Source organism: Syngnathus acus, chromosome 5, assembly GCF_901709675.1.
Source record: "Syngnathus acus chromosome 5, fSynAcu1.2, whole genome shotgun sequence".
Classification (NCBI taxonomy): domain Eukaryota; kingdom Metazoa; phylum Chordata; class Actinopteri; order Syngnathiformes; family Syngnathidae; genus Syngnathus; species Syngnathus acus.
In genome coordinates this window covers 8,520,355-8,548,262 of record NC_051091.1, presented here as the reverse complement: position 1 = coordinate 8,548,262, position 27,908 = coordinate 8,520,355, and the positions used below count along the sequence as shown (strand labels likewise).

At 41.5% G+C, this 27,908-nt stretch overlaps 2 protein-coding genes across 2 annotated transcripts in view; both read right to left on the bottom strand.

Moving 5' to 3' along the window:
• The window catches only part of tex264a (testis expressed 264, ER-phagy receptor a), a 29,633-nt gene extending 12,545 nt beyond the window's left edge, over positions 1–17,088 (bottom strand). The window contains exons 1-2 of the mRNA XM_037251154.1: positions 16,577–17,088; positions 6,851–7,072 (exon numbers count right to left, since the gene is read on the bottom strand). Of these exons, the coding sequence (XP_037107049.1) occupies positions 6,851–7,072; positions 16,577–16,834 (480 nt within the window). The 5' untranslated portion in view covers positions 16,835–17,088. The remainder of the gene's footprint in view (positions 1–6,850; positions 7,073–16,576) is intronic.
• A 467-nt stretch (positions 17,089–17,555) lies between these two features.
• On the bottom strand, positions 17,556–27,736 carry fancd2 (FA complementation group D2). Its single transcript, XM_037251152.1, has 43 exons — positions 27,388–27,736; positions 26,693–26,827; positions 26,538–26,605; positions 26,298–26,404; positions 26,149–26,209; positions 26,019–26,071; positions 25,849–25,927; positions 25,606–25,730; positions 25,455–25,542; positions 25,215–25,319; positions 24,993–25,093; positions 24,813–24,924; positions 24,699–24,734; positions 24,425–24,571; positions 24,218–24,352; positions 24,006–24,137; positions 23,822–23,926; positions 23,605–23,714; positions 23,460–23,514; positions 23,238–23,357; positions 23,064–23,137; positions 22,847–22,990; positions 22,678–22,772; positions 22,490–22,605; positions 22,086–22,194; positions 21,913–22,011; positions 21,717–21,802; positions 21,338–21,502; positions 21,143–21,259; positions 20,911–21,039; positions 20,733–20,851; positions 20,551–20,661; positions 20,128–20,258; positions 19,944–20,043; positions 19,716–19,838; positions 19,542–19,635; positions 19,299–19,370; positions 19,149–19,187; positions 19,002–19,076; positions 18,805–18,879; positions 18,588–18,734; positions 18,427–18,513; positions 17,556–18,049 (listed from the first exon to the last, which is right to left on the bottom strand). The coding sequence occupies exons 1-43, from the start codon at positions 27,452–27,454 to the stop codon at positions 17,960–17,962; spliced, it is 4,338 nt and encodes a 1,445-aa protein (XP_037107047.1). The 5' UTR covers positions 27,455–27,736; the 3' UTR covers positions 17,556–17,959.
• Between the last annotated feature and the right edge of the window lie 172 nt (positions 27,737–27,908).

The following is a 27,908-nucleotide window of genomic DNA, read 5'->3' as shown; positions in this document are numbered from 1 at the left end:
AATAGTTTGTATGCGCGCATGCAGCATCCGTTAGTCACGCTTGTGTGAGCCCATGTCGCTTGAGATTGTTAAGAATTAAGCAGACCTAAGAGGAGCATGGAGGGCAGTGGGGGCGTCAGAACATAAAGAACCGTATCACATTATTCCTCCCACTGGTATACCATCAAATGCAGCTTCATGGCTGAGGGCCACCTTGTGAAAAAAGACTGACAATGCAAGCTATAAGGCACGGAATGTTGAAGAAAACTATGAATCGAAAAGAATGGAATCCCAACTATCTTGGACTCTATAAGTAGTTTGACATCATGAAAGAACTGTTTTAAGATATTTTAAATTACGGCTATGAACTCACCGTCATGGGATGTCCCCAAGATTTGAATTGTCTCCTCAGGTAAAAGGCATTTTATTCTTACATCTTAAATTTAATGGTGCAAGATCCTGGAAGAAATGGAAGCTGCTGCACCATCTCAAAAGGACCTATAGAAGCATCAATGTGAGGCAGCCATGGGAGTCAGTCTTAGACATGCTAATGTGACATTTGGCTTCCGGAGTGCTTGTGACAAGGCGAGGTGGAAAAGGACACAGGGCAGACCGGACGCGTTTATCATCACGGTATTCACTTTATCCTTCATTTTACTCAGCGGGCATTTTCAATGTAAGTAAGTAAGAGACTGTAGAGTTCAACTCCACAATCTATCTCATTCAACAATTCCAAAATGATGACCACGCCTTGAGTAGGTTTAGTGTGACCCGAAGGATTTTTTTTGCTCAACCTGCAATCAAGCTATAAGAATAAAAAATGGACGACTTCACCGCGGTGGCTGGTGTTTGTGAATGGATCTCTGTCATTCTTTAACTTTTATTAATCACCCTTTCTAAACACAATCCCCAACTTCCTCCACCGACGGCCGCATTAATCCCAATCTGCAGTGTTTGCCGTAATGCACACGGCATTAGCGACGGCGTGATCAAATTAAGCTACAGCATGTTTCAGCCACCCCTGCAATCAGTGCCACTTTGCGACGGAGACGACTATACGCTTACAATCAATTTGCCAGGCTAATCTAATGGAGTAGCTCACACGCATTTCGCTGCCTTGTTTTATCTCTTATACGGCGATAACGTGACAAATAAGATCAGTGGCAACACTGACTGGCCTACACATATCTCGGAAGCCCGTTCATGTGCGCACGTTCCTTGGCATCCTAAAATGCATTTGCAACAAGCATGCGCGGAATGTGCAAAGACATGACACTTGAGTCCCGCAGTCTTTTCATCAACACCCATTATCTCGCCGCCGTGACTTTAGCGGCTTTGCGAGCAGGTGAGGACGTGAGACTTGCGTCACGGCGAGGCAGACGCGGAGCTCACACAGGCACCAAATTCACAGCAATTTTTGACACATCCACCTCCTATCCTTCTGGATATTGAAAAATTATTTATTTTTGGAAAAATGCAGTCAGGTCCTGATCATTGAATGGATTTGGTTTTTTTTATATTAAATTTTCAATTTTAATCGTTTATTATTATTATATTATTTTATTGTATTTATTTTATTATTATTAATTTAATTAAATATTATTCATTTTAATCATTTTAACTATTTTAACAGTGGAGTATTTGAACAGCACAATGTATTTATCACCAAATCCACCATACACAGTTTAATTCAGTAATACTAGCAACATCCCATTTTAAAACATTTATTACATTTGATAAGTGCGAGTAGAATAGTGTTTTCATTTTATATCGAGTTCCTGCTTTGATCATTCATTTGTGCAAATATTTATCCACGTGGATCTCCGACATGGATCCCGCTGGGAGACAATAAAGAGAATCAATATTTGCGCCCATGCGCCATTTCTCCTGGCAGTACAGCTCAGCACGAGCCACTGATGGTTCATCACTTTTAATGAGGGCTGTGGCCTTAACACATAGATTGTTCCCACAGCAGCTCCCTGATGCCGCTGTCATGACAAGCACTCGGAGCACACGTCCACAGGGGGACAAGCCCCCCCCCCCCCCCCAAAAAAATATGGCATCTGTGCACAAAGCAAAATGTTGTTTTTAAAATATCACCAACTGTATTTCAAATCATTAATTTGCTTTTGTCTGGGGACTGTCAAAGGTGCTACAATTTTGGGAAGTACACACAATCTGACAGTGCAGTGCTCACACTGCTTGTATAGATTTTTTTTTTTTGGAGCTCCAAACATGCTTGCCATGCAGACGACCGCAGTTGGAGCAGAAGCTCAACAAGAAATTCTTCCATAGACATGAATTAGTTTCAGACTATGGTGTGTGTATGAATAAAATGATTATCTCTGAGTCATTGTTTGAGATACGAGCCATTATTAATTTTGAGGTACAAGCGTGGGTCACGGAACAAATTAAAGTTGCATCTGTGTATTAGTAGCCCAGAGATGATTAAGCACAATTTTGTCATCAATATTTGACTGCAGTCCATCATTGTCAAAAATAGGAAGTAAACGGAGTTCTGATTGGACAACCTCCCAAAGTCTGCAGATGAACTGATATTTTCTGTAATATGCATCCATGAATCATCTGCTAGTTAATCATCTCTAGCCAAAGGATGTCATTTTCTCTGTGTTATTTGATGTCTTTATGACAGCAATGAACTGAAGTAGCCCAAATAATCATTTGGATTATTACTCCAAAATACCAGACATAATCATAATCAGCACTATATCACTACATGACCCCCCCCCCCACCCCCATCAGTTTAAAACTAATGACCACGTGTAGCATGTGTAAAAAAGATAAATGTTACATAGTGAGAGCAATAAATCTGCATAATTTACAAGGCAGCCATAAAAGTGGGAAGCATAGAGAGCATACGGCTGACAGGCGGCCATAAACAAGACCCCATCATGACGCTCACGTTGCTATGCTCAAGTATTATTAAGTTACAGGCACATCCTTCACACTTGAATTTTTTTTTTCCCCCAAAAACGATTATTTTCATTCTACGCAGGATTAGTAGTTATGCATTATCAAGGTTTGTCAAATAAATTCTGCATTCATCTCACTTCTGTTAAGGCCCAGTAAGGCGCAAATGATAGACACCCTTTCTTTAGCTGTGGAAGTGCCTGAGGAGCGGTGCATGACAGTGCCGCTACATTACATAATATCTCATATGCGCGTCGGATGGTAAACAAACTCGCAAAGCCAAAAGCCTCCAGCGTTACACTGTGAATCAAATCTGGGGGCGCTGCAGCTACATTCAAAATATATGACGGGAAAATTTCAGCAGGTCATGCATTCCGACACGCCTGCTTCTCATCATGGGGTCCATGGCGTGGACAACTCTGGCATCAGGTTTATATTTCCTCACCAGCGCTGGCAAGAAGTGTGGACTTTTCATTTTGGGCTAGCTGGAGAAGACAAATTTGGTTCAAATTTGGATTGGATTGACGTGCGCCGAGAGACAACATGAGTCTTGATCTGGAGGTCAAGGTTACGTGCGAGATGGAGATCAAGGTTTTCAAATTGAAACCGATTCCACATATAATCATATGCAAAATGTAGAATGAATGACTTGATGAGTCTATATTACCATAGATTTCTTATTTGCATATCAATGGGCTTGACAGGCAAGAAAAAAATATGAGTGGCTATTATAGAGAGGGAGGATGAAATATTTTCATTTTAAAGAGAGGGAGAGCCCCTCACAAATATCTTTAAAAGACACACGATGCAACCATCAAAAACACTTACACTTGCAATCAATCAGGGCCGACCAGTAGACTGCTCATAAAGAATCCTGAGATAACAAGTTGATGTTCTTCAGGAGAGTGAGAAGACCAAAACCACTTGCATCTACAAGGTGAAGGTGTCCCCGTTATGACGCTAAGAGACTTCTCAGTGTGATGCAATGTGCTTCTACATTACTGCAAACCACAATAATAGCAGAGTTATTGTTGTTTTGGTTTCGGCTCTCATTAGGATGAAATCTCAATTTTTCTCAACTCTTTGCTGTATGCAAATGAGTGTATTTCCTCACAAATTTGTGGATTTGTGAGCTGACTGCTTAGCAAAACGCGCCATTCGCAGCAGCATCTTAACATTCTGCCCGCCGAGAGAAAAAGTCGGTGCATCAAGAGTTCTCTGTTTGCTAGCTTTTGTGCAAATGAGACAGCCCCCGTCCCCCCCTGGCTGTGCAGTAGCAATAAAAATAACAAAAAAGATGACTGGATGAAGAAAGATGCTGTAAAGTTCACAAAAAGACCATTTGAGATATGAATTAATACTTTATTCCTAATTTGTCGCATTACGCCCTTTGGAAATATAGTCGCAAAAATGTGGGTCGTTTTAGTGCGGAGTGAAACAGGATGGAAACATACGTGTAAATCCGGCCCACACCGTGCTATCATGTAAAACACTCAAGCCTGTGTTTTTCCCGGGCTTAGAATGCAAGAATTCATTTCCAAGCTCGGAGGAGATGATGGAAAATGTGAGAAAAAGTGTCATCTGCATCACAGCGGTCTAAATATAGACTCATCCACCCACATCCTGGTGGTTCCTCCGCAGCCAAGAAGATAAGAAGCCAACAACAAAGTATATACTCGCTGTAAACTAATTATTTTCGAGGTCTTGAGTCGCCACTCGAGTGTGGGATTTTCATCATGGAGATGATTCGAGAAAGACCCTCAAGAATCAGGGAAGGGATGTTGGTAATAATAAGAACATAACGGTGGAAACGCAGGATGGAGGTATTAATAATAAAGGAGTTGGAGGTTGCTCTCACTACATGCTGTATCGCAAATTACTCACACACATGGGTGTGCTCCTTAAATAAGACAAATACGCCTACTGACTCTCATATCACCCTGTGCGCTTATGACGGAAGCAGGGTGTGGTTTGGAAGAGATGGGGGGGCGCCCTACCTGTGAGATATTAAAGATGTAAAAGAGTGTGTGTTTTTGAACATTTCATTCATTTTCAATGGCGGTGTGTCAAAACATTTTTCTCTTCCTTTGTCGTTAACAACTTTTCAGGCATGTGAATATAATTTATGGTTTCTTTTTTTGGTTATATCTTGATTGCTACTCTTTTAGTTTATGTGTATGTGTGTGTGTATGTATGTGTGTGTGTGTGTGTGTGTGTGTGTGTGTGTGTGTGTGTGTATATATATATATATATATATATATATATATATATATATATATATATGTATGTATGTATGTATGTATGTATGTATGTATGTATGTGTGTATGTATGTATGTATGTAGGTGTATGTATATATGCATATATTTTGTCTTTTCATTTTTGTCTTTTCATTTGTGTGCAGTAATCTTGTTTTTTTTTTCCCCACGTTTGAAATAAACGAAATGAAGCAATTCTCACTGCGATAACACTTCAGACGATGCTAAACTTTCCCATTGTTACAACACCAAATGCTGTCAAGAGAAAAAAGCGCTTTGAATATTACTTTGGAGACCTTGCAGAGCACTCGGGACAGAACGGCAAACAAACCAAAGATGGATTCAATTCCAACCATTTGTACTTTGCCGACTTGAGAAAAGCAGAAGGTCACATGAAGTGTTAAGTTGACGCACAGTGTGACAAATAGAGCCAGAGTTAGTCGACGTCTACAAAATGACGTGACGGGTGTCTCCGTCCTTTTCCATTCCCTCGCATGCTGCTAAACCTACTCAATTAATCATACATTTCCAGCGCATTCGTATAAGCACCCTCCAGACCGAGCCGGCATAAACTCTGCATCATTATGCATGAGGCTCGCTGGAGCTGCTATATCCGTAGAGCACCGACCGGCCAGTCCACAAGTCAAGTTGTGTGAGTGACCTGTCAACAGCACTCGGGTCATATGATGGACGGTGACACGCACTTGTGTCGAGTAGATGAATATGAAGATGTTGAAAACAGACCTCAGCTACCTTGCAAACACCATATGGGAGCTGGTTATGTAACAAGAATTATTACTTGTGGCAAAATGGCCGCCTCCTGAGACAGATAAAAACGGGTGGATTTTGCTGCTTAATTATTATTTCACAAATGTCAGGCTTAAGCAAATGGGGGTGCATAGACCATGAAGGTCATAAGGTCAGTGCCATATCTTCGGGAGTCCAATCCAATTGGAGAAATTTGGTGGAAGTTGACAAAAATGGTCCATGACAAGTAAAGCTGTAAAACTGATCTGGCAAAATCAATCGGAAATTTGATGGAGAGTAGTTTTTCCACTTACCAAGTTGATGCCTCCGGGAAGGCCAACAGAAAAAAAAAAAAAAAAAAAAAAGCAAATGGTGGTGCAACAAAGTACTGGCACAAAGTTTTTCCTGAAAATTGAGTAACGGTAAACTGAGTAACTGGTGAATATTAATAAAATAAAATAAAATAAAATAAAATAAAATAAAATAAAATTGCGTCACGGTAAACTGAGTAACTGGTGAATATTAATATATTTGTAGAACCTCTGCTTTTGAATAACAACATAGCATAAAAAAATGTCATTTTCAGGTTTGTCTGCTACATTATCAAAATAAAAACCCCAGTGTGGATTATCTCTTATAAATTCTATAAATATCTAAGCGCCTCGGCCTTCTGACCTCACAATTAGAGTAAAATCAGAAAATGATAGCTCAATTGCAAGATGTGAAGCTTGGCGCTCCGCCAGCCTGCAATCACGTACTCGCTGGTGTGTGCGCAGAAGTGTGGGTGTGAGTGGAATGGCCTCAAGGCAGCTGAAAGCAAGCAGCTGGTGACCGCCAAAGAGACGTGTGGCAGAGGCTCGAACGCAAACACAAAGACACCCCCCCCCCCCCCCACGCTATTTCTATTTGGATTATGTTTTAGAATTAGATAAAGTACCTCAATGTAGGCCTTGAGCCTCGGGTAGACCCTGAAAGGTGCCAGGATGTAAGAGAGCGAGGTGGTGCTGGGGAACCTGGTGGTCACGGCATGGCTCACTTCTGGCACAGAAAACATCTTGAAGCCAAACTTCTCATAAAGCTTCTGCAGGTCTTCATCTGGCTTCTCTTCCCCTTCAGACAGAATGCTGCCTATGATGTAGCGGCACATCTCTGCCGGCCTCTGAAAGACAGACAAGGTCAAATGTGAGGTTTAATTGTGATTAAAATGAGTAGGTAGGGTTTTTCTTGCGCTGACAAATTTTGAAGATCAATTGAATTTAAATAAGCGTGAACTGATTTGACCATTGACATTCACAAAAAACGGCAAGAAAATTATTTGCCTGGTGCGGGGGCTTCAACCAACTCATGTCAGACATCCTTTATATTTTGGCTAAGTCAGACCGAAATTGTCTTGACTCTAAAACTAGATGAAATGAAGACTGGCAGTCTAATGTAGCGTCAGCAAAAAGCTGTGGAGGTAAATATAGTAAGCCTTGACATTAACTGGTGGAGATGTACGTTCACATAGGACCAGATAGCTGACAACTGTGGAGAACATCTTCCCCACAGACAACCAAGAGTTCATCTCAAGTGTACACGTCTGAAGTGATGCAAAAAAAATGACAAAACCATCAAACGCACAACTTTGGACAAGACGTGCTAACAAATAATGTACTACGTTGTCTAATCCCGGGTTCTTATAAAACGGGGACGTTGGCTTCCTTTTTCTTTTACCTTCTCTTCTTTACTTCAATTGTGTCTCACTCGCAGTGTCGTCTCGACACCTCTGCATACAGATGCGACAGCGACTGAATGACAATTACAAAGCCACTTGTCAGTCACATGAAGATGTGACAGTAAATCACCCACTCGCATCTGCTTCAGTTTTGCAGATTATATATATATACCGTAATTTTCGGACTATAAGTCGCGGTTTTTTTCATAGTTTGGGTGGGGGGGCGACTTATACTCAGGAGCGACTTATATACATATATATGTTTTTTTTCACTTTTTTGGGCATTTTATGGCTGCTGCGACTTATACTCCGGTGCGACTTATAGTCCGAAAATTACGGTATATATAAATACATATGTAATAAATTTTATTATATATAATATAAACTGACTGTGTGTGTATATATATACATATATAGTATACTATATATATATATATATATATATATATATATATATATATATATAGTTTTGTCAACAATGTATTCAAGGAAAAAATAGTATAATCCAACAAAATACACAGTTTCATTACTTATGATATGGTAGAACTTCATAAGTAAATTTTCCCTGAAGCTATACGATGCATAATTTAACCCAAAAAAATGTTGGGGGAAATAAAAGTGATTTTCAAGTTCTACTAAAAGGAAAATCACAAAATCAATTCCAAGGCGTAGAGCATATTCTTTGATCACTCAAAAAGCAACTCTACAACTAACACTACATGTTACTCATGTTGCGGTAACTCATGAAAAAAACACTTGACATGTAAGCAGTAAATAAGAAGCTTTCGAGCAGCACCGAGGCGCGGTATCATGCATTTAAGATCAACATCACACTGATGGAGACGTGACTGCAATAAGTTGAACCTTAAAGTTCGCAAGATCGTTTCTCAGGCGACAGAATGAAGAGATGAGAGGCGATCGCTGCTATAAACAGTGTGAATTTGAGAAATCAAAACCGTTGACAATATCAAAAAGAAAATAAATTGCTCTTTCGCTGTGTCAAATTTGTATTTATTTATTTATATCTTCTTTTTTTTTTTTTAAAATGCTTCCTTGGGATTAGCCTGCAAAAAAAGCTCTTCAAATAAAGTCATGAATTCTCAAAAATGCTCAGCAAAATATCTATTGTAGATGTCTGAGCCTATCCTTTTTCACATATTCACAACAGCAATGTGTTTCTTTAAGACCTGCGTGCTCTTTACTTGCAGCTCAATGACAGCACCCATCTGTGGAAAGCTGACGCTGGGAGGGAAGGGGAGGTCACAGATGGGAGCCACCATCACTCATCCACAAGTGTCTGGCATCTCCACATAATTATCACATCAGAAAACGCTGCTCTTATCTATCTCTCATTTCACACCTTGTGCTGCACTTTGAACGCATACCAATCCAATACACTGAATTATCCTCCAGAATGCCTGTGAATGTCCGCAATGGTAACAAGAGATACTCTTGGTTTCGTCTTGGCCGTTACCTGGCAGACAGCCACGGCGACGTGTTCAACAGCTTTCTTCGGCTGCTTCCGACGGTGAATTATTCATTCGAGAAAGAGAGGCAGGACGGCGCGCCTCTGTCAATATTCGTGTCCTGCATTGTCAGACTATATTACGACAGCCATGACGCGTCTATTGTAAAAGATAAAGCGGCGCTAGTGTTGACGTCAAGAAGGATGTCAATCTAAAGTAACTTTTAAAATGACTAAAACGTTGAGGACGAACATTTGCATACCGATCATTTAATTCAATGAAAATTAGCAATGAATATTTTATAAAAGCTAAAACAAAGAAACAATTCCACCACAAACACAGAAACTAATTAAAAATTGTTTTTGTTAGTATGAAAAGAATAATGGCAGAATATTTTCTGTGTGTTAATTAGGAGCAACTCGTAGATTTTGGATTTCAAAAGAGAACAAGCTGATTCTTCTGTTAATTCCAAGCTCGTTTGTTTTCACTTTGTCGTCATTCAACATTCCCGAGCGAGTGCGACTTGGTTGTCATGAGCCTCTTTGCTTTGTCACATCAAATGGATCAGGCTATCAACAAACCTTCTGCGTTCTCTTTCAAAAGCAGACATGCGGTTCAAACAGTACATGACAATAATGGAAGCGGCCTCACGCTGAGGGCACAATAGCTGTCCTCCCACTTTTTTTTTCTTTTTTTTCCTTTTGGCACAATGCTGCCATTTCTCATGTGCTGTTCTGAATAAGAGCGTTTGCCAAAGCCGTAGCTTGCTAATGATATCATATTGGACTTCCCGTTGTCATTCCCGTCCTACACAATTTGCACAAACAAAGTGGAGTTGTGCTTCCACGAGGCTGGCAATTTCAGAAACAAAGGGCGATTAGAAAATGGTTCCTGAGAGCAACCCCGTTTGAACAAAATTAACTTGACTGTAATTAACACACTTGTTGGCGGAAGGTAAGAGGTCTCAGAGTTGATATGTCATCGGGATGATTTAGTTGGCATCTGATTAATGTGATGTTTGTGTTAGCATCAGCTCCACAGCCAACAAATTTGCCGCTTGAACGGGTTGCTAATATACATTAAAAAAATCCATTCGTTTCTAGGGGGTTGTTTGGTCGTAATTTGTTGTGATAGTGAATTCATTTTACCCTCAAGAAACAATGAAATTTGTTGGAGAATAATTAACCCATTCCAGACCTCACCAAACGTATCTTTAATGTCTTAGGCAATAGGCAATTCTTACAATTACACCCCCCCCCCCCCGTGCTGCAAAAACTAATTTAGATGACAGCATCGGCTAGCATTTATTTCTGAGAATTGCAGACAGAAGACACATACAGCTAACCTTCGTGGAACGTTTGAGCCACTTGGTTCTAAAGGTGGCTTCTCCTCACAATTGGCGCCATTCTCATCTCTACCCCGATACCTTTAAGCATTGTCTCTGAGGGTCTGTTGGGAGAAAAGGTAATTTCAAAAGCAATTCTTATCCTGAGGCTACAAGGGTTATTTTTGATGGATGAGGGCTTTCAAACAATAAAAAGGTACAGCTGACAGAGGTAATTCTTTATTAGCAGGCACATAATGAGGATTTACGCTCTTCATCTAGCCCGCTCTTGGCCCTGTATCGCTTCCCTCCCGGCTATCAGCGCTTGGTGCGGTTTCTTTCGAATGCTGGACCCAGCTGCAATTGGTCTAGATGTTCAAACCAAGTCAGAGCAAAAATATAAAATAAATCTGTGTTGCCCTTCGCTCACATTGGGCTCGGAGTACCGCAGGGTTCAATACTTAGACCTCTGCTGTTTTAGAAGTGTATCTGACGCAGTGGCTGGTAAATCGAAATCGATTATACAAAACAATCAAATAACAAAAAGTAGTCTATGTTCCTAATTAAAAAACAGAATACTGATATGACATTAATAACAGCACAGTTTATTAGTCCCCTTCACCAAAACAATAAATCATTTTAGCTATCATCTTGCAGCCATCATTTGACATTTGAGCATTGTGTTAATGAGTCTTTTCAGTCTTATGGCCTCTAGCAAAGCTATATAGTCAAAAAAAAGATGCAACATGTCCATTTACTATTTGATTTTTTACAACAGCTGCCTCTTGGTCTGGTTTTGCTTTTAGTACACAGTACAAAATTTCACTTGTGACCTCCTCAGTTCCCGCTTGTTAATGACAAATCTTTACAAGATCTTGCTGATGTGACCTCACACAGTCACCGAAGCAATCTCGTTCTGTTCACTCGTTCCGATCGTGACTTCACACCTATTTCTGGAATACTAAGGCAGGTAAGTGTGGGTGAGCACAAGCGGAGAGGTTGACACTCGGAGAGCAAGGAGCACAGTAAGATTACAGGCTTATAAATGCCTCGACAACAGCCGTCTCTTGACTCGGTGTGTCGGAGAGATAACCTGTCTTCGCCGATTGGATGCCAACCCTCCCCACTCGATTCCACATAAGGATGAGATGAGGAAGAACCGGGATAGAAATGGAGACTAATAGGGCTGTGCAGCATGGGCGCAGCAGGTATGCTGGGATGGGCTTTTTGCTGTCAACTTAATGGATGAGGCATAGCAGGGGAGCAAGTGAGCTCCACTCCGCATGTGAATTAAGCACCATTATTGACAATCTTTAAATGATCATTTATTAATTGATAATCGTTTCAAAGTACATATGAGAACATGTCACGGTTTTTTATTGAAGGACGCAACTATATTCTTGACATGTTTAACAATTAAACATCAACACTGCTTCAAATTAAATTGCGCCCTCTAGTGGATACTCTACCTTCATTGCTTCAAGAGTTAACAACTTCAATTTGATCAATTGAATTCTGATTTTATCCAATTTACATCCACAGCAATTATGAAGCATGGCCCTTATTTTTTGTCTGTTAATCCATCCATCCATAAACAAGCACAGATCGGACCGCTTTAGGTGATACTTAAACGTAGCTGGTAATTACGCGCAGCATCCAGGGATGCTCTGGCATGTATAATTACTGGCAATGGCGATGGGCCGGCTGGAGGCGGGACGCGGTTTTCCTTGGCTGCAGTTACGGAGCTGGTCGTCCAGCTGGCCGCAGCGTGGCCCTCCCCTTCAGCCAGATGTCGCAGAGCGAGGAGATGCTTTTCTCTAATAGGAGAGCTGAACAAATTCCTCTCTCATCTGCATTAGCCAAGCGCTTCGCTTACTAATTTCTAGCTTCTTTTTCGTGATTAATACCGGGCCGTTTCAACCATTTTTCTGCGCACCGAGGCGAAAAAACAATCGAGCCACAGAACTGATGATGTGGAAGATTTAAAGACATTTCTCAACACCTTGTTTCTCTGACTAATAGCAGCATGTGCGCTAATGTGTTAGTCTACAGCAACAAAATGGATGAATGGAGCATCCGTGAGCACACACAACATGATGGAAAAAAAAAACGGTCACCCAGCATGTTTGGGTCTGGATGGCTGTGTGCTCATTTTGCAGTGGCTCTCGTCCATAAACATGAAACGGGCAGTGTTGAATCACATTAACTCCAAAACCCGTGGAAGCGCACCGCAGAGTGTCAACATATTTATTTCTCATTTTATGTCCGCATTTAAAAGTAGTGGCCCCTTTCGATGAACCCCTCACCTTTCATGTTGTTTCCTTCGACACAGACATACAAGCGGCGGTAAAATACGAATAAATTTGACGGGGAGTGCAGCGGCGCCAGAAATTCATTCATTGATGAATTGGAGCACTGTGAAGGCTTTCAAGGTGAGTCAAACTGCATCTAATTTATACACCTCTTGGCAGCCAGCGCCGCGGCCACACCTCAAATCATCCCTCAGTGCCACTCCCACACAAGTCTACGTGCATAAAAATCCCCCCCCCCTCCTCCGCTTGCCTCAAGAAGCCTCAGCGGCAACAGAAAAACCGGACGTTAAGCACAGTATGCTACAATTTGGGTGGATATAATGAGAAGAATGTGTCAGTAAACCACATTCGGGAACGTGTCTGTCTACGTGTGTTGCTGCGCTTATTGTGCGTGTCCACATATCCATTGTTAAAGGGTCATAAAACAGAAGGCAAAGTAATGTGGTTTTAAATGCACAATTGGAGTTCTCTTTATGAAAAAACTTCCTCTGCCAAATTGCAACCTGTTGTGAAGTGAATTGACTTGAGCCCACTACTACCATAAAGCACTTCTATTTCTCCTAGTTAGTCAAAGCACGCACAGATAAAAAAAGCAACCCCACTATGATAAACAATTTTATGTTCAATTGCTCAAGGGTTTATTCAACAAACAAATTGGATGTTGATCAGCACCCCAGAACGGATTAGGTTGCTTATCTATGAGTTGCTCATGCTCTGCTAAATTATTGCTCGCACCCCGGCCGGCGACACACCCACAGCCCCTACTCGCTATCCTTGATGAATCTCGCAGACAGCAGCCCGCCTACGGAGTGGTTGCTCTTTTATGGCCCGCTGCTAGACAAGAGCTTGTTTACCTCGTCGGGAAATCTGTTACAGTGGCAACGGAGGGAGAAAGCTTTACCCTCAGGATACTCCATCGTAAAGATAACCTCAAATGTGGCTGATCTCTCTGTTTGTTTGGTGCACCTGCAGGCCGGCGAATGACTCCTGGGCGGCACCCGGGCTAAACTACTGAATCCCTTAGGCTTGTGTTTGCAATTACAAGCACATATGCAAACAGTCACAAGTACGGATACGTGTCACAAATCATAAAGAATTCAAAGGGGAGCAACGTGATGTTGTGCTAATTAGACTCGAAGACCTAAACAATTCAAGAGGAGAAGATTAGCTACACCGCTGACACTTGAAAGCACATCAAGTCGTCATGCTTGTCAAAATAACATTTGGAGTCTGGGAAACTACTGAAAGTCAATATGAAAGTTACTTTGCGGAATTCTGTGACCACTGCAGGTTTTTCTTCTTTTATTGACAGGGCCGACCAATTATTTTGTCCACGTGAGTACGCACAAAGAACAACTCAAACTAATTTTAACACCTATGGGCAATTTTGAATCTGAAATGCATGTTTTTGAAATGTTGGAGGAAGCCAAAGTTCAAGCACAAAGAAAACATGCAAACGCCACATAAGATGTCCAAAGCCAAGATTCAAACTCCAAACCTCAGAATTGCGAGACAGACATGCTAACCCATTACATTTTATTTCTGTTGTTGTCGATTTTTTTAATGATCATGATGATTATGATCAGAAATTGAGCTCAACACATTGCTGCAATTGGGGGACATAGTCTTTCTACACAACTGAAAGCCTGGAATAATACTGCCATCTAGTGGCCAGAAGTATGCTTACACGGACATAGCTGGGAAAATAAAACGCTCAGTTAATTAATATTTAATTCCACTCATTTACATAATTGTAATCTAGGTTTTTCAGCCATTTGTTTTTTTGTTTCCGGAACCTTTTAAATATATACACATATATCCCAAAAAATCAAATGTTTACCAAAATAAGGAAAGTTACAGAATGATGGAATTTTTTTGTGTGCTGTTGAGATTGGTGGTTTTAATCGGACTTCAGCCTTCCTGTAGAAAACCAGTCCGTCGTATACGCCCGACATCAGCTGACTGTAGGAATTTAACCCACTGTATCCACGTCTACCGTGTGGAAAATTCCCAGTTTTGAAAAGCACAAGTTTTCACAAATAAATACTTAAAATACTCTGTTGGGAAACCCTGAATACTCATCTGCTGCAAGTCATGGAAATTTGTTATGGGAATAAAGCAGGGAAAGAAAAAAACCACCTATTATCAAAGTAAACTTTGTTTTCTCTTGTGTGCAGTGAGTAAATAGACTTTGTAAAAAGGTCGACAAAGTCCCGTAGAAGAAAACCAACATGGGAAAATAGCCATAGCGAGGTTTCTGCTGACTATGTAACATTATGACCCAAATTAGTATCACGAGTTAAAAAAAAAAAAAAGAAAAAGATTATTTAACACAAGACGAACACCACAGGACTGTGCTTTGTTTGTAAAATTATGTCAGACTGCAGTTTTGTTTTTGTTTTTTTCTTCTTAAATTAAGCAGATCACAGGATACTGTTGCTGTGGCGGCGCATATAATCACTTAAGAGCATCCTTGTGATCCCCCTCTAGTCTATCCAATAATAGTGACAGGAGCAGAAACATTCTAAATAAGTAAACAACTCATCGCTTAGCTTCTGACCACAGCTTTGCTCAAGTTTTCCTCTCATATTCAACCTTTCCACTGACACAGACGACATATTTGGCTATAATTTTAAGTACATGACTTCAATTGCAGTGAAGTTCTTGTTTTTATGATTTCAAAAATGAGTAATTCAGCTATTTTAAGATTCAGGAATAGAAATAAAGTTTAATTCATTGCATACCCACTCACACACAAATCCACTTTTTAATGTATTATTTGGATTAAATTAGAATATGATGTCACTGGGCGAGCATGACCACAGTTTGGACTTGGACGAGTGAAATGTGCGTTTCCTGCAAGTCTGTGGAAAAACTCTTGTTTGCATCTTTTGAGTCAAGTGAGGCAGCCCACAGCCAGCATGTTAGGGTGGAAAATATCAACAGTGCAACGTGGCATTTAACAGCTGACCGGTTTCATCATCCAGGCTGCTTTTCTCAAAAGACTGCCTTGATGTGTCATCCCTTAAGGGCAGCCTTTTCTTTCATAAGAGTTATCATAAAACCATCTAGCAAGTGATAAAACCATAAAACCTTAGCTAATTGCAAACAGTTGCAAACTTTGTAATACGAAGACTCACTTATTGAGGTAAACAGACTATGAAATAGACAGCAACTTTGAATGTAGGGGTGCTTGTTTACGATATCTTGACATAGGGGATTTTTGTTACAAACTAGTTTGGGCAGAAGTGTAAGAATACGGAACACACGCTTAGTTAAAAGCCTGTAATTATGACATTTGGAGTTTATAAACAACATTCAATTACTTGCTTTGGGCTACAATATGTCATCATACAGCAAAAGAAGGTAATTTTAATTACTGGCATACATACTTAACTTTTTAAAAAAAAAAATATATATATATATATATATATATCAATGTACAACTTAGAAGTGATTTTCGTTCAAATATTTTCGACTCAAAGTGGCCTTGTGATTGCATTTTGCACAGTACATTTGCATGGATTCCATTCTGGACGGATGGTAATGTATCAAAAGTTAGGTTTTCTGTTTCTAATTGTACTTTGATCTTGTATGCATACTTTTATGCATTTGACTGTCATGATTTGTACTCTGCTTTCGACCTTTCAATAGGTTGACATTTTCTGGTTGAATCAAAGTTTTGATTTGATGATCACATTATTCGATTATTCGATTAAACGCACAGGATTTTGAGCGAGTTGGGGGCGTGGTAGAATGATCATTTTAGCCATGAAACTAGCCTGTTGACTGATCTTGTTATGAAACAAAGCACTGTTGTGTTTTATCATCACATACACACACACACCTGCTCGGGGTCATCGTAGAAGATGCCGATGGTCTTCTGCTTGGGTCCGATGCTGCAGGTCTCCGTGAAGGCTGCCCCGCAGTCTTTGTATGCTCCCTCTTTGAATTTATAAGCAAAGGTGACGTTTTTAATCGGAGGTGGTCCCGTCTTCACGTCCACGTCCGCCAGGAGACCCGAGTAGATCAGGTAGGACCCCACGGTAACTAGCAAGCATAGCAGCAGGACGGCGATGAGGAGCAGCAGAAGAAACTCAGACATGTTTTGGGTAAAGCGGCACCGCCGACTGCAGATTGTTTGACTGGGGAAATCTGTCAAGCCTCAAATGTCCTCTTCCGGTTTTGACGCGGCGACTGTGACTCAACAGGCTCATATGACAGCTACAAGGGCGAGCATGGAGAATCGGTGTTAATTTTGACAGCTTGTTGGAAAACGCGTCCACGTCTAGGGACTCGGTTAGACACTTTGTTTACGGTGGTTTCCCCGAACAGTTGGATAAGCTTCCTGGATAGACCACCCACCTTAACTTAAAGGGGAACGCATCTTTTTCTTCTAAAGGACGATGTTAATATGAATCAAAAGCGAACATAGTTTGTAAGTTAATATTAAAAAAAAACAAGCTATGGTTAGTTTGTCTTCTGATATGCTGTATTTGTTAAGTAATGTGATACATATATTTACCACAAGCTACCCCGTGAGTGTGTAGTGGTTCAGTCCAACGCCGACTGACGGTAATGCTCAGCAGGAAACTGACATCTGCATTTAACTTCTCTACTCTTTTGAATTACGTTCTTGTGCCCTTTCGATGATGAGAGTTTGTTTCAACTAATGTCAGCTTCAAACGTATAGCTTTTTATTTTAAAAAGATGCATTAATTTCCACAGAGGGAAACTATGGAATCTCACTGATGTTTACGTTTCAAACGATCAAAGTTTTATTCACGTGTTGTCGCGTGACGCATCTTAAACGACATTTGTTTTCCCCCCCTGCAGGATGTTAAAATACTGCTTTTACATGCTGGTGCCTTTTACCAGTATGCTTGGTGCAAGAAAATTTGCACTCAAAAATATATCTTCTGCACATTGAGCTTGTGCCAGCAATTTGTGGTATTTAAAAGAAACAAAGACCTCAGTGTTAACTGTACTGTTATGTATCCTACAAGCTCAACTTTTTTATTATTCAGAAACATCACAAGTATAAATTTATGTGGAGATAAAGATTTATGTGTGGATAAGGTTGCAATGAATTACAAAAACAACAATTAACATTACACTTACAAAACATTTTAGAACACTACATAAAAAAAAAAAGGACAATAAACTGTCACCCAAGACTCCCACATGCAGATGTGTTTTGGAAAATATGCTGAATAAATTTGCGAAGGTTTTAGTATGTTTCAGAGTCATCTGATTGATTCTGATCGTCACTGTCTTCTCTGTTCCTCTTGTTTTGCTTCTCAGCGTCGCTGGCCTGCTCCTAAGGGGAAACACACAACTGACATTCAGAACTCCTTTGCATAACGCAGTGTTTATGTAAATCGTTATAAACGTCAGATAACATGTTCTGGGAACTGACAAAATACCTGTACTTACTGGAGAACTGCATAATAAATAACCAATTTATCTTATCAGGCACAGAAGCCTCTTTAACTTCAAACAGGCTGCTTTGGCAAGACTTTGTCAGTTTTCACTCCTGCCAAAGCTACATGCCGCTTACTCAGCATCCTTGTGTTTGCGTAACGCCCTCACTTTTTAAAGTGCTCCAATCAACAAATTGTAAAAATGCACTTAAACACAAAATGTGTCGAGCATATGATGAATCTAGCCATTTCTATGTCAAAAATGGCTTAATACCTCTTCCTCAGATTGGCTCTGCGGATCCACTACTTCTTCCTCTTCCTCTTCACTTTCTTCTGTCCTTTGAGAAAGAATCTCTTCACCCTGCAGCATACAGGTGCACATTATCATATGCACATATTCCATCCGTCCACCAAGTCGGATGATATTAATTAAACCTTAAGGTTGCGATTCTTCAGGTTGCCCATCCAAAAAGCCTCCTGACAGTTGTTGAGGGTGAGCATGGCCTTCACTCTGTAGACAAACACCTCGAGACTCTTCTTCAAGGCCGGGACGTGGCTGGTCAAACTTGTGTCCTGATTAATCTAAATGATCTAAATTAGGTTAGCAAATTCACATTCCTTGGGTTAGGGTAATGTTAATAGTATACGGTACCTTAGAGTGTCCGCAAATATAATGAAGCTGTCGAGTGCTGAGCTGGAAGGTCTTTAACAGATTCTGCACATCCTCCTAAAGAAGAAGACAACACCAGACTTTGTCACTGCACTGCCAACACTTCACACTTCTTTTTTTTCATGATCTACTTTGTCATGGAGCTCCATTTGCCTCTGACAGAGACATCTCATACACACCTTGTGCCGTTTGAAACTGTAGTCGAGCAGCGGCATTCCCAACTTCAGGAACGAATCCAAAAAAAGACGTCCGTACTAGAAAGAAAACAAGGTTCATTCATTCAAAGTCTTCCTTTGAATTCAACTCAGCAATAGGCTCAAACTGACCTTAAGGCACACATTCAGGACGGGCCTCAAGTTAAACACCTACGTGACACGAATAGAAGCCAAAAGGTGAACTTATAAAGGATAACGTAAAATGAAAATAATCTACTAGAGCCAGCCAGAAGGCAAATATGATGATGACAGATGACACACCTTTACTTGGCTGACCAGGATGTGGAAGTTCCGGACTGCCAGGGTCCATGTCAGCAGCTGTTCACTCTGCGCCTGAAGAGGGCATGGATAGGTGGGTTTGATGATCTTTAAGTAAAGGTTAGTTAGTACCCATCATACAGTCACTAGCCACTTGATTAAGTACACAAAATATTAGCTGCTATAGAAAGTGGCTGGTGACTGTAGATGGGCATGTTTTGTTTAGTGCGACATCTAGTGGCAGACCTCGCTACTGTCACTGATTTTCCCTGATGGAATCTTCCGGACCGATTTTTCCAGCTCTACCATCAAAACTTTATAGAAGACCATAAATGTCTGCCTGTGGGAAGAGAGTTGAAAATGCAACCTCAGATTGATCACAGACGTATGACGACGAGTTGACGATGACAATTTATTTACTTGCTGAGCGTTGGCCAGGAGTCAGAGCTCTCGTCTTTTGACGCGTTTCTAATCTGAGAAAAGCCTTCATTAGCTATTTCCTCCACCGCCTTCAGAACATCATCCACGTGATCCATGTAGATGCTGCGGATAGAACATTTTAAATTTGAACTGACTGTGATTTTAATTTGTAATAACACATAAATGCAGGTCAGCCTAATGTGAGGTGTTTCTGATAAGTTGACATGCCTGAGGAGAGCGAGAAGTGCTTCATTGAACTTGGCCCCTCGTTGCTTTTCACCACTGACCGTCACCCACGACTGGCACAGGAAGCCTCGTGCAAGGGAAGCTTAAGTAGACAAAACAAAACAATCGTCATATAAAGTTGATTGTAAAGAAGCAGATGTAATCTCTAGAAAGTTGTCAAACTAACCAGTCTGCTCCCTGTAAACAATGACGTTGCCTCCTTTCTCAGAAACAGTGGACAGCAGCTGAGAGAGGCACAGAGCTGAACTGAGATTCGGGATGCTGCTGTGGAACTTCAGCAGGTATTCAAAGCTGTGTCTGAGAACAGAGAAGCAAAGTGTCAAGGTATGTATATAATGTTTGTAAATGTGTTTTGGGAAAGAGTCTTCTCAGTGCAACAGCTGAGATAAGGGTGTGTCAACAGATTTACAAATGTAGACGTTTTAATAAAAGCACTTGAATTATTTTGTTTCCATCAAGTGTTGCTGGTGTGTCACTCATAGAACAAATATTCTGAGGAAGATTCAAATATTGTGATTTTTTTCTTTCCCCCATAAATTGGAAGACGTGGTACCAACAACAACAGTTATTTTTCAGCCTTTTGACTCACTTAACAAGCAGCTCCAGGTTCAGCTCAGCTCCTCCATCTTTAAGTCGTCCCGCCAAAACTCCTAAAGCTTTCTTCAGCAAGTTTCGCTGACCTGGCTGGCTGAATCCAGACCTGCACCCAAACAAACGGATTGGTTTAAAGCACAAAAAAAAGACTCATGCCCAATTTGCTCCCTTGCTCACCAGCGAAAGATAGTGTTGAACACTTGCAGGAGAAGCTGGCAGCAAGAAGATATTAACTGGTGCTCCTGAGCGTCTGTGGCGGGCCCGTCCACAAGTCCGTCGTTGTCGGAGAGCAACGTCTAAAGACACAAGTGAAATAAGGACGGCCCCCTTTGAATCCTACTCTCTTCTTTTCTACCTGGAAATGGTTGTGACAGTTCTCCAAGTGAGAGCAGAGGGCGGGCAGCATCTGGACACAGAAGGAAGCTACATCCTTGGGGCTCATCTGTTGCAGGTGAGAGAAGCCTATGCTCTTGTCGGCCCTCACCTGTCCCAATCGAGCAAGAACAACTTTAGTTAAGTGAGTAAAAAAAAATAACACAGCTATGAATGGCTCAATTAGTGCGGCTGTTGTTTTGAAAGTTGTGCACCTTGAGGAAAGGCAGTCTTTTGGCCGGAACAGCCGTCAGACGAAACTCTACTTTTCGAAGCATATCTTCCAGCAGGAAAACCAGCTCTGCCGGACCCAAAAGAACCCCCTGGTGCTCCTAAGGGAGATTCAAAACACACAGGGACTGAGTGGTATGTGGATATTCATTAGAATTTTTGGAAAGGTTTTATCTCACCTTGTTGACGAACTCAGAATCCAGCATTGAGCGGGTCCGCAAGCCGCACTGCAACACACTGAGAATCTCCATGTCGAGCTCCCTGAAAAATTGCCTGTACGAAGCCAGGTTGACTCCTTGTCGGGCCTCCTTCTCTTTATCTTTTTCCTTCTCCTTCTCTGGCTCCTTTTAGAAAACATACAGGCTTGTTACTTACATGTCAAGTGTACAAAAGAAAATCACAAATGTTTTCACTGGTAGTGTGTCAACTTTAAATTTGACAAGTTTTCATTTTGCTTACTGTGACATTTACTCAATTCAAATTTGGAAGATTTTTGTGATGTTACAGTTTCTGAAGCTGCAACAGGACTCAAAAACCCAATTTGAGTTCATTGTCCACCTGCTGCGTTTCATCTTCTTCTATCTTGTCCTCCACTGGAGAGCTACTGTCAGAAGAATTCTTCCCAGGCGCCTTCCTCTTCTTTCCTGAGGCATCTGGAAAGCATATTTCAAAAAGACATATTATCCTCTCTGTGCCTGTTCACTCCTTCAGATCATTTGTTTTTTTTTTATAGCTCCAGTTCTATTTTGCTTACCTTTCTTTGCCTTGTTCAAAGGAGCAGCAGTGTTGGGTACAATTATTTCTGTGCTCTCTCCATCAAAGTTAGCAACAGGTGGAACGTAGCCAGGAGTAACTATAACAAAGAGCGTCATTGTAAAGCTCACTGAGGCAGGTAATGAGAGTCGACAGTGTGCACGTGATGCCCACCGGCTAAAGCTCGCTCCAGCAGGGTGTGAAGATAAGTGATGTTCTGCAGGCGGGTCATCACTTTCATCTTCATCTCTTTATCTTTGATCTTACAGAAGGCATTTACCACCTGCCAACACACACCAGCAGTTATGGTGACATTGGTTATTCGTTGGTTTAAAGAACTTCATTTAAAGTCCTTGTAAAGTTGACAAAAATATCTTGTAAAGAGTGTTATCAGGTCTGTGAAATTTAAATGAGAGAAATCTAATTATATAAAACGAGGTTTCAAAATGTTGAAAAATCAAGCCGTTTCCTCCGCTCTCAAACGCTGTGTCACTGAATGTCGTGTTTGAGTAGGGAACATGTATCCTGTGGTGGTTGAAATCTCGTCTCCACTGTCGCAATAAGTCATGTGCAGTTACCTCTCTGAACCAGTTGATGGTGTGAAATAGCAGAGTGCAGACAAACTCCTTCTCCACTTTGGACAGGCTGTCAATTTTGTCGACAACATCCATGTCTGTTAAGATGACAGGGCAGCCTGGAATCCCACAAGCACACACACAGTTAGTTATTCACAGTTATTTCATTAGTCATGCAATTATTTTCTCACCCAGTAAGGCATCAATCTCCTCCAAGTCTCCTTGGTTCTGCTTCTCCTCACAAAAGCGCAGCAGGCGGAAAAATGGGGACAAGCAGAGAGCACTCCTGCTGACAAGAGAACTAAGTTAAGGCTGCCATTTAAATCTGCAATCCAGAAAGATGACGTTAAAGTCACCGACTTCTTGTCCTTCTTGTCTCGACGATGCCGCTCCGCCTTTCCGTGCATGTCTTTAGCCAGCAGAGGCATCAAGTTGATGGCGATGCCTCCTTGACTTTCATCCTCGTCTAGGTTGTACATGACGCGGGCTGGGAAGGGGAAGGACCTGCGAGCATTACCAGATAGCATTAACCTCAGAATGGCAGATTATCAAAAGCACAGATGAGCCAATCACTGACCCTGATATTTCTGGACCCAGATCCACCACAAAGTCATCCTGGAACACGTCTAAGACTCTGTTGCAGATCTTTTCCTGCGTATGAAGAAAAAGCACATAATCAATCATACTGAATAAGGAAATGCAACCCGCCAAAAAAACAAGAAAATCAACGCTTGTAAGAATTTCTATTTACCTGCACTTGTGGGTCCAGAGTGGATGTTTGAATCAGATTGGCCAGCTCGTCACAGTACAAAGCTGTCGCCTCAGGTGAAGTCTCACTACTGGACTGCACCAACTCAAACAGAGCTGACGACTGCAACCAGATAAGAAAGCCATACAGTTTGTCCAACAATCTTAAAACTGGAATGAACCACTATCAGAACAAATATGAAATCAATCAAGTCTTTACGTGTACCTGTCTGAATCTCTCTGGCGGTAACGAGATGTTCTGACTATCTTTGACTCTAGGTCTGTAGTTGTGCAAAGAGTATGATGAAGAAATTAAATTGACAGCAGGGATAAAAACCTGACACAATAACCTGAGAGGAAAAAGCTCTTACACGCATGCCCCCATGCTGCCTATAATCATCACGCCACCAATGATCCCGATGCGCTTGTACTTGGGCGCGGTGCTGGAGAGTTGTTTGCGGATCACAATGTGCATGTCGTCCTAAAAGGAGGGACTCGATGTTAAATGCACGTCAAGAGAACATTACAAATAGAGCTGAACAATTTGATTACAGATTACTAATTCCAAATATCCTGAATTGAACACACCTGAATGTGTGAGCCTTGCTGTGGTCCAAATGCCAGCTTGCTCAGCAGATAGAAAAGTCTGCGAATTTGCTGAGGTGTGAGATTGTCCAGGTAGTCCAGAATTCCCTGCGGAAAATATGAACGTAACAAATGTGTTAATGCTTTGTTTTTAGCGCAACAACAGATAAAACGACCTTTGCCTGACCTTGACAAAAACGGCATACGGTCCCATTTCTGTCGGGTTTTCAGTAATCAGACCGCAGAGCAGCTCCAGGGCCATGTCCACCTCGCTGCCAACACCACTGCAGACGTGGGTCACCAGTGAGCCCACAACCTCCTTCGACAGAACACGAGGCATATTTTAGATTGTGATAAAGATGTCACACGTGAGTATTCAAACAAGAATTCTGTGCCAACCTGCTGACAGTACGTATCGAAAGCGGCGAAGGAATGCCGATACATGAGCCCAGCAAACTGGACCGCGCAGGGGACTGGCGAGCGCAGCAAACTCTGAGCCAGGGCAAGGATGGAGGTAAAATATCCCCGCAGGACCTAAACCGGAATGAAACAAACACGTCAAATAATGATAACTAAGTCCAGCTGAGTGTCACTGAATGCAATTGCCTGCTTGTTATCCTTAAAAGTCTTCTGCAGCAGCGACTCGGAGATCAGGCCAGTCCTCACTTTCATCCTCAGCACGTTCTCGGCGCCCCGGCGACTCTGGTTGGCGTTAGTGGAGTGCAGGATGAACAGGACCAGAAGATCTATCACCTAATGTGGATCATTTGATGATCATTTTGTGACACACAGGAAAGTTGTCTGTACATTCAAACTATTTAATTATTCTTACAGTAAAAGAGTCAAGATATTTCTATCTACATGACATTTTGACATTCACCTTGTGGTCCTCAATTTCTTCCACAGACTGGATTGCCTGAAGAAAAACAAGATGTTGTGCAATGGTTGTTTTTGCAGCAATCAACCCAAAAGAAGGAACCTAACGGCCGTGCACCTTGAGCCAGGCCTCAGATATGCTCTTCTGGAAGCGCACTGCTAATTTAATGGTCTCCACGATCAGGGTAACGCTATCCTGGTTGCCAGTGGTTGCTGTAGCCGAGTTGGACCTAATCCACGCAGAAGACATCAGAATTTGGCAGGATCATATATTTATGTATAATGTGCCGAGTCATACGCCGTTGCTCCTTTGCTCTTTAGGCGGCTCTGGGATGCTTGCAGCACAGAAGGGAGAACACACTGCTCCAGTTCAAGCTTCTTGCGGAGCCCACACACCACCTATCAACAAACAAATATTATGTAATAATAATTGCACAAATGTCACATGAGTACCAATCATGGGCCATTTTGACACTTTATGTAACACACATTAGGGTTGACTTGATTCAAGTGCTCTGACCTCAAATGCATCAGACGCGTGAGCGGAATGCAAAACAAATTTGACCACCACTGGCAGGTCTTCCAGTTGCACTGCCGCGATGGTGGTCATAACAGCTTCTCGAACCTGAGGCAACATGATACAAGGACATCATAATTTTGGGGCAGTTTCATGCAAAACTGATTATTCATTTTACACAAACATTAGCAAGATATCGTAAACGTTCCACAACAACATCAAAAAAGCCTGACTTGTTGGTACCTCAGTCAGTAATGAAGAGCTGATGTTCAGGCTTGAGAGAGCATCCAAGATAGCCACGGTCAACTGAGTGTTCTCCTTCAGTAAAGAACTGCAAAGAAGGTGTACATTTTTAGCAACATGATGATTCTAGCTGGTATTCTACAGCACATACTTCAGCTCCCTGGCTATGTCATTGTGCTGCGAGTCCTCCAATATCTCCGGCAGGCTGGTGATGATGTCACACTGGACGTCCACTGGTGCCACTGCCAGCAGCTCCATGAGCTTGTCCGCCAGCTCCTACATTTTCAGCCACATTGAAACCGCTTAGGTACACAATCAGCATTCAGAATCTCCGGATGACTTATAAGAACATTCAGAGAGGAAACAATTTAGCATATCATGAAAGAATGTCTACCTTGCTTTCCACCACTTTGTCAAGCCACTTGAACTGATTAATGATAGTGCGTGGAATACTGAGTCCGGCTTCGTCAGCACTACAAGACAGAAAAATGCGCCGTCACAATTACAAGTAATGTACTTAAAGCAAAATAATTTACTAACATGGAAATTAACATGCGGTCTGACCTGTTGAGCATATATTCAGGTAGTTTCTCAAGCAACATGTTAATAATAAGCGTCTATATCAAGGAGAGGAGCAGACATCAGTGATGCATGTACAAAGTACATTTTAAGTTGTCCTTTGGGCTAGTTGTACCTGAAGCATCTCAATGCCAAGCAGCATACGCAACAGGCTTTCTTGGAAGGAGCTGACACAGCTGCAATACAAGAACGTATGTGTGTGTTACAAACATCTCCAGAGAGGCAGAACCTTGCTGGTACATGTTGAATGTGATTGAAAGTCACCTGGGATCATCATCGGGCAGTCTTGGAACACAAGGGAGGAGGCAGTTCCTAAACCTGTCTATGTCGTCAATGTGAGACTCCAGTCCACTGATGAATTCTTGTAAAATCTGCAGGACATGGCAAGTGGTCTTTATTGTAATGACAGATTTTGTAATGTTTTTCAATAAAACGGAGTTGTCAAATGACAATGACTTAGATTTTGTTTTTTATTCATTTCAGATATGTGTATCGTATACTCACACCAGGGTACCTGGGACTCTTCTGCAACTTTTGTTTTATTCTTTTTTGAAACACCACCTGGTCAACAGCTGGGAAGAGAGATAGAGGCACATACAAAGAGTCTTGGGTTCCGATTTAACAAAGTGCTTTGAATTTTGGGCGCTTTTGAAACTTACCAATCTCGTTTGAGTCGCTGCCGTGAGTCAATGTGACACCCGCTTCTCGAATAAACGTACTAAATACACTTTCACCTGTCTCTTCTGCAGCAGACACCTTAGACTGGCGACCAAGGGTGCGGCTCTTCTTTGGCTCTGTGTGCAAATAACACAAATTCGACATGAGATCTACAGACATAAGATCTGGTATGTATGCCTCAGAGTTCTGTGGTTGGGGTTTAAATTTGGACTCTGGCCATGCTCAAGTGTTTTTTTTCTCGCATCTTCCTAAAACGGGTGTCAAACTCATTTTTTTCGTGGGCCGCATTGTAGTCATAGTTTCTTTTGGAGGGCCATTATGACTGTCAACCCAAATAAATGTATGAGCACCTCATATTATATACAGTATAAGCTACAAAACAAACTGACAACTCGTTTTCAAATCAGACTAGTAAAAACTTGTCAGATATTTAAAAGAACAGATATTTTTAAAAGTGAAGACAATTTGCAATTCTAGTAATGACACGAATTTGATGCACAATTTGTCTTTGCGGGCCGCATAAAATGAAGTGGCGGGCCGTATCTGGCCCCCGGGCCTTGAGTTTGACACCTATGTTAACTAAAACATGACTGGATGTTGCATTATTTCAGCATGTATACATTTTCTGACCACTTTTGTTTTTCTCATACGTGCCTGGCAAAGTGTATTAACTTACTAGTTGATGACGCGTCTTGTTTCTTTTCATTACCCACAGACGAGTTTGGTCTTTTCATCTTCTTCATCTTGTAGACAGAGACACAAATTTTGCTACATGCAATTCAGCGCTGTGCGACAAACTAGGCTAACAACACAACAACATAACACAACAAATGTCCTAGTGCTAACGTTAGCTTGTCGTGTCAACAGCAGTGCTGTATCATACTGCTTTCGTTTCGAACGTTCTAATAAAATTCCGCTTTGGGGATTATAGAAAATATAATCTTGTTGAGCACTGTGTACCACGAAACTCCACAGATGGATTTTACAGTCCGGCAGACTACTTGCAAAACATAATTCGCGCCTATTAGCAATACGTCACTGTCGCACTCGGGGACCGTCTACAATTACATGGAGGACGGGTGAATATAAAAGCACCGAAACGTTTAATTTTCTGATAATAAGACAAATGTCGCATATTAGAGCCTCGTTCAATCCTTATCACTCTTGTTCAGCAATACTTTTTTTCTTCCTCTGTTA

Excerpts from the sequence above, each read along its gene's own strand:
- fancd2 (XM_037251152.1), bottom strand. The coding sequence starts at position 27,454 with ATGAAGAAGATGAAAAGACCAAACTCGTCTGTGGGTAATGAAAAGAAA. Across the intron at positions 26,606-26,692 it reads CAGCGACTCAAACGAGATTG|CTGTTGACCAGGTGGTGTTT; the intron begins GTAAGTTTCAAA and ends CTCTCTTCCCAG. Across the intron at positions 23,715-23,821 it reads AGCAAGGCTCACACATTCAG|GACGACATGCACATTGTGAT; the intron begins GTGTGTTCAATT and ends CCCTCCTTTTAG.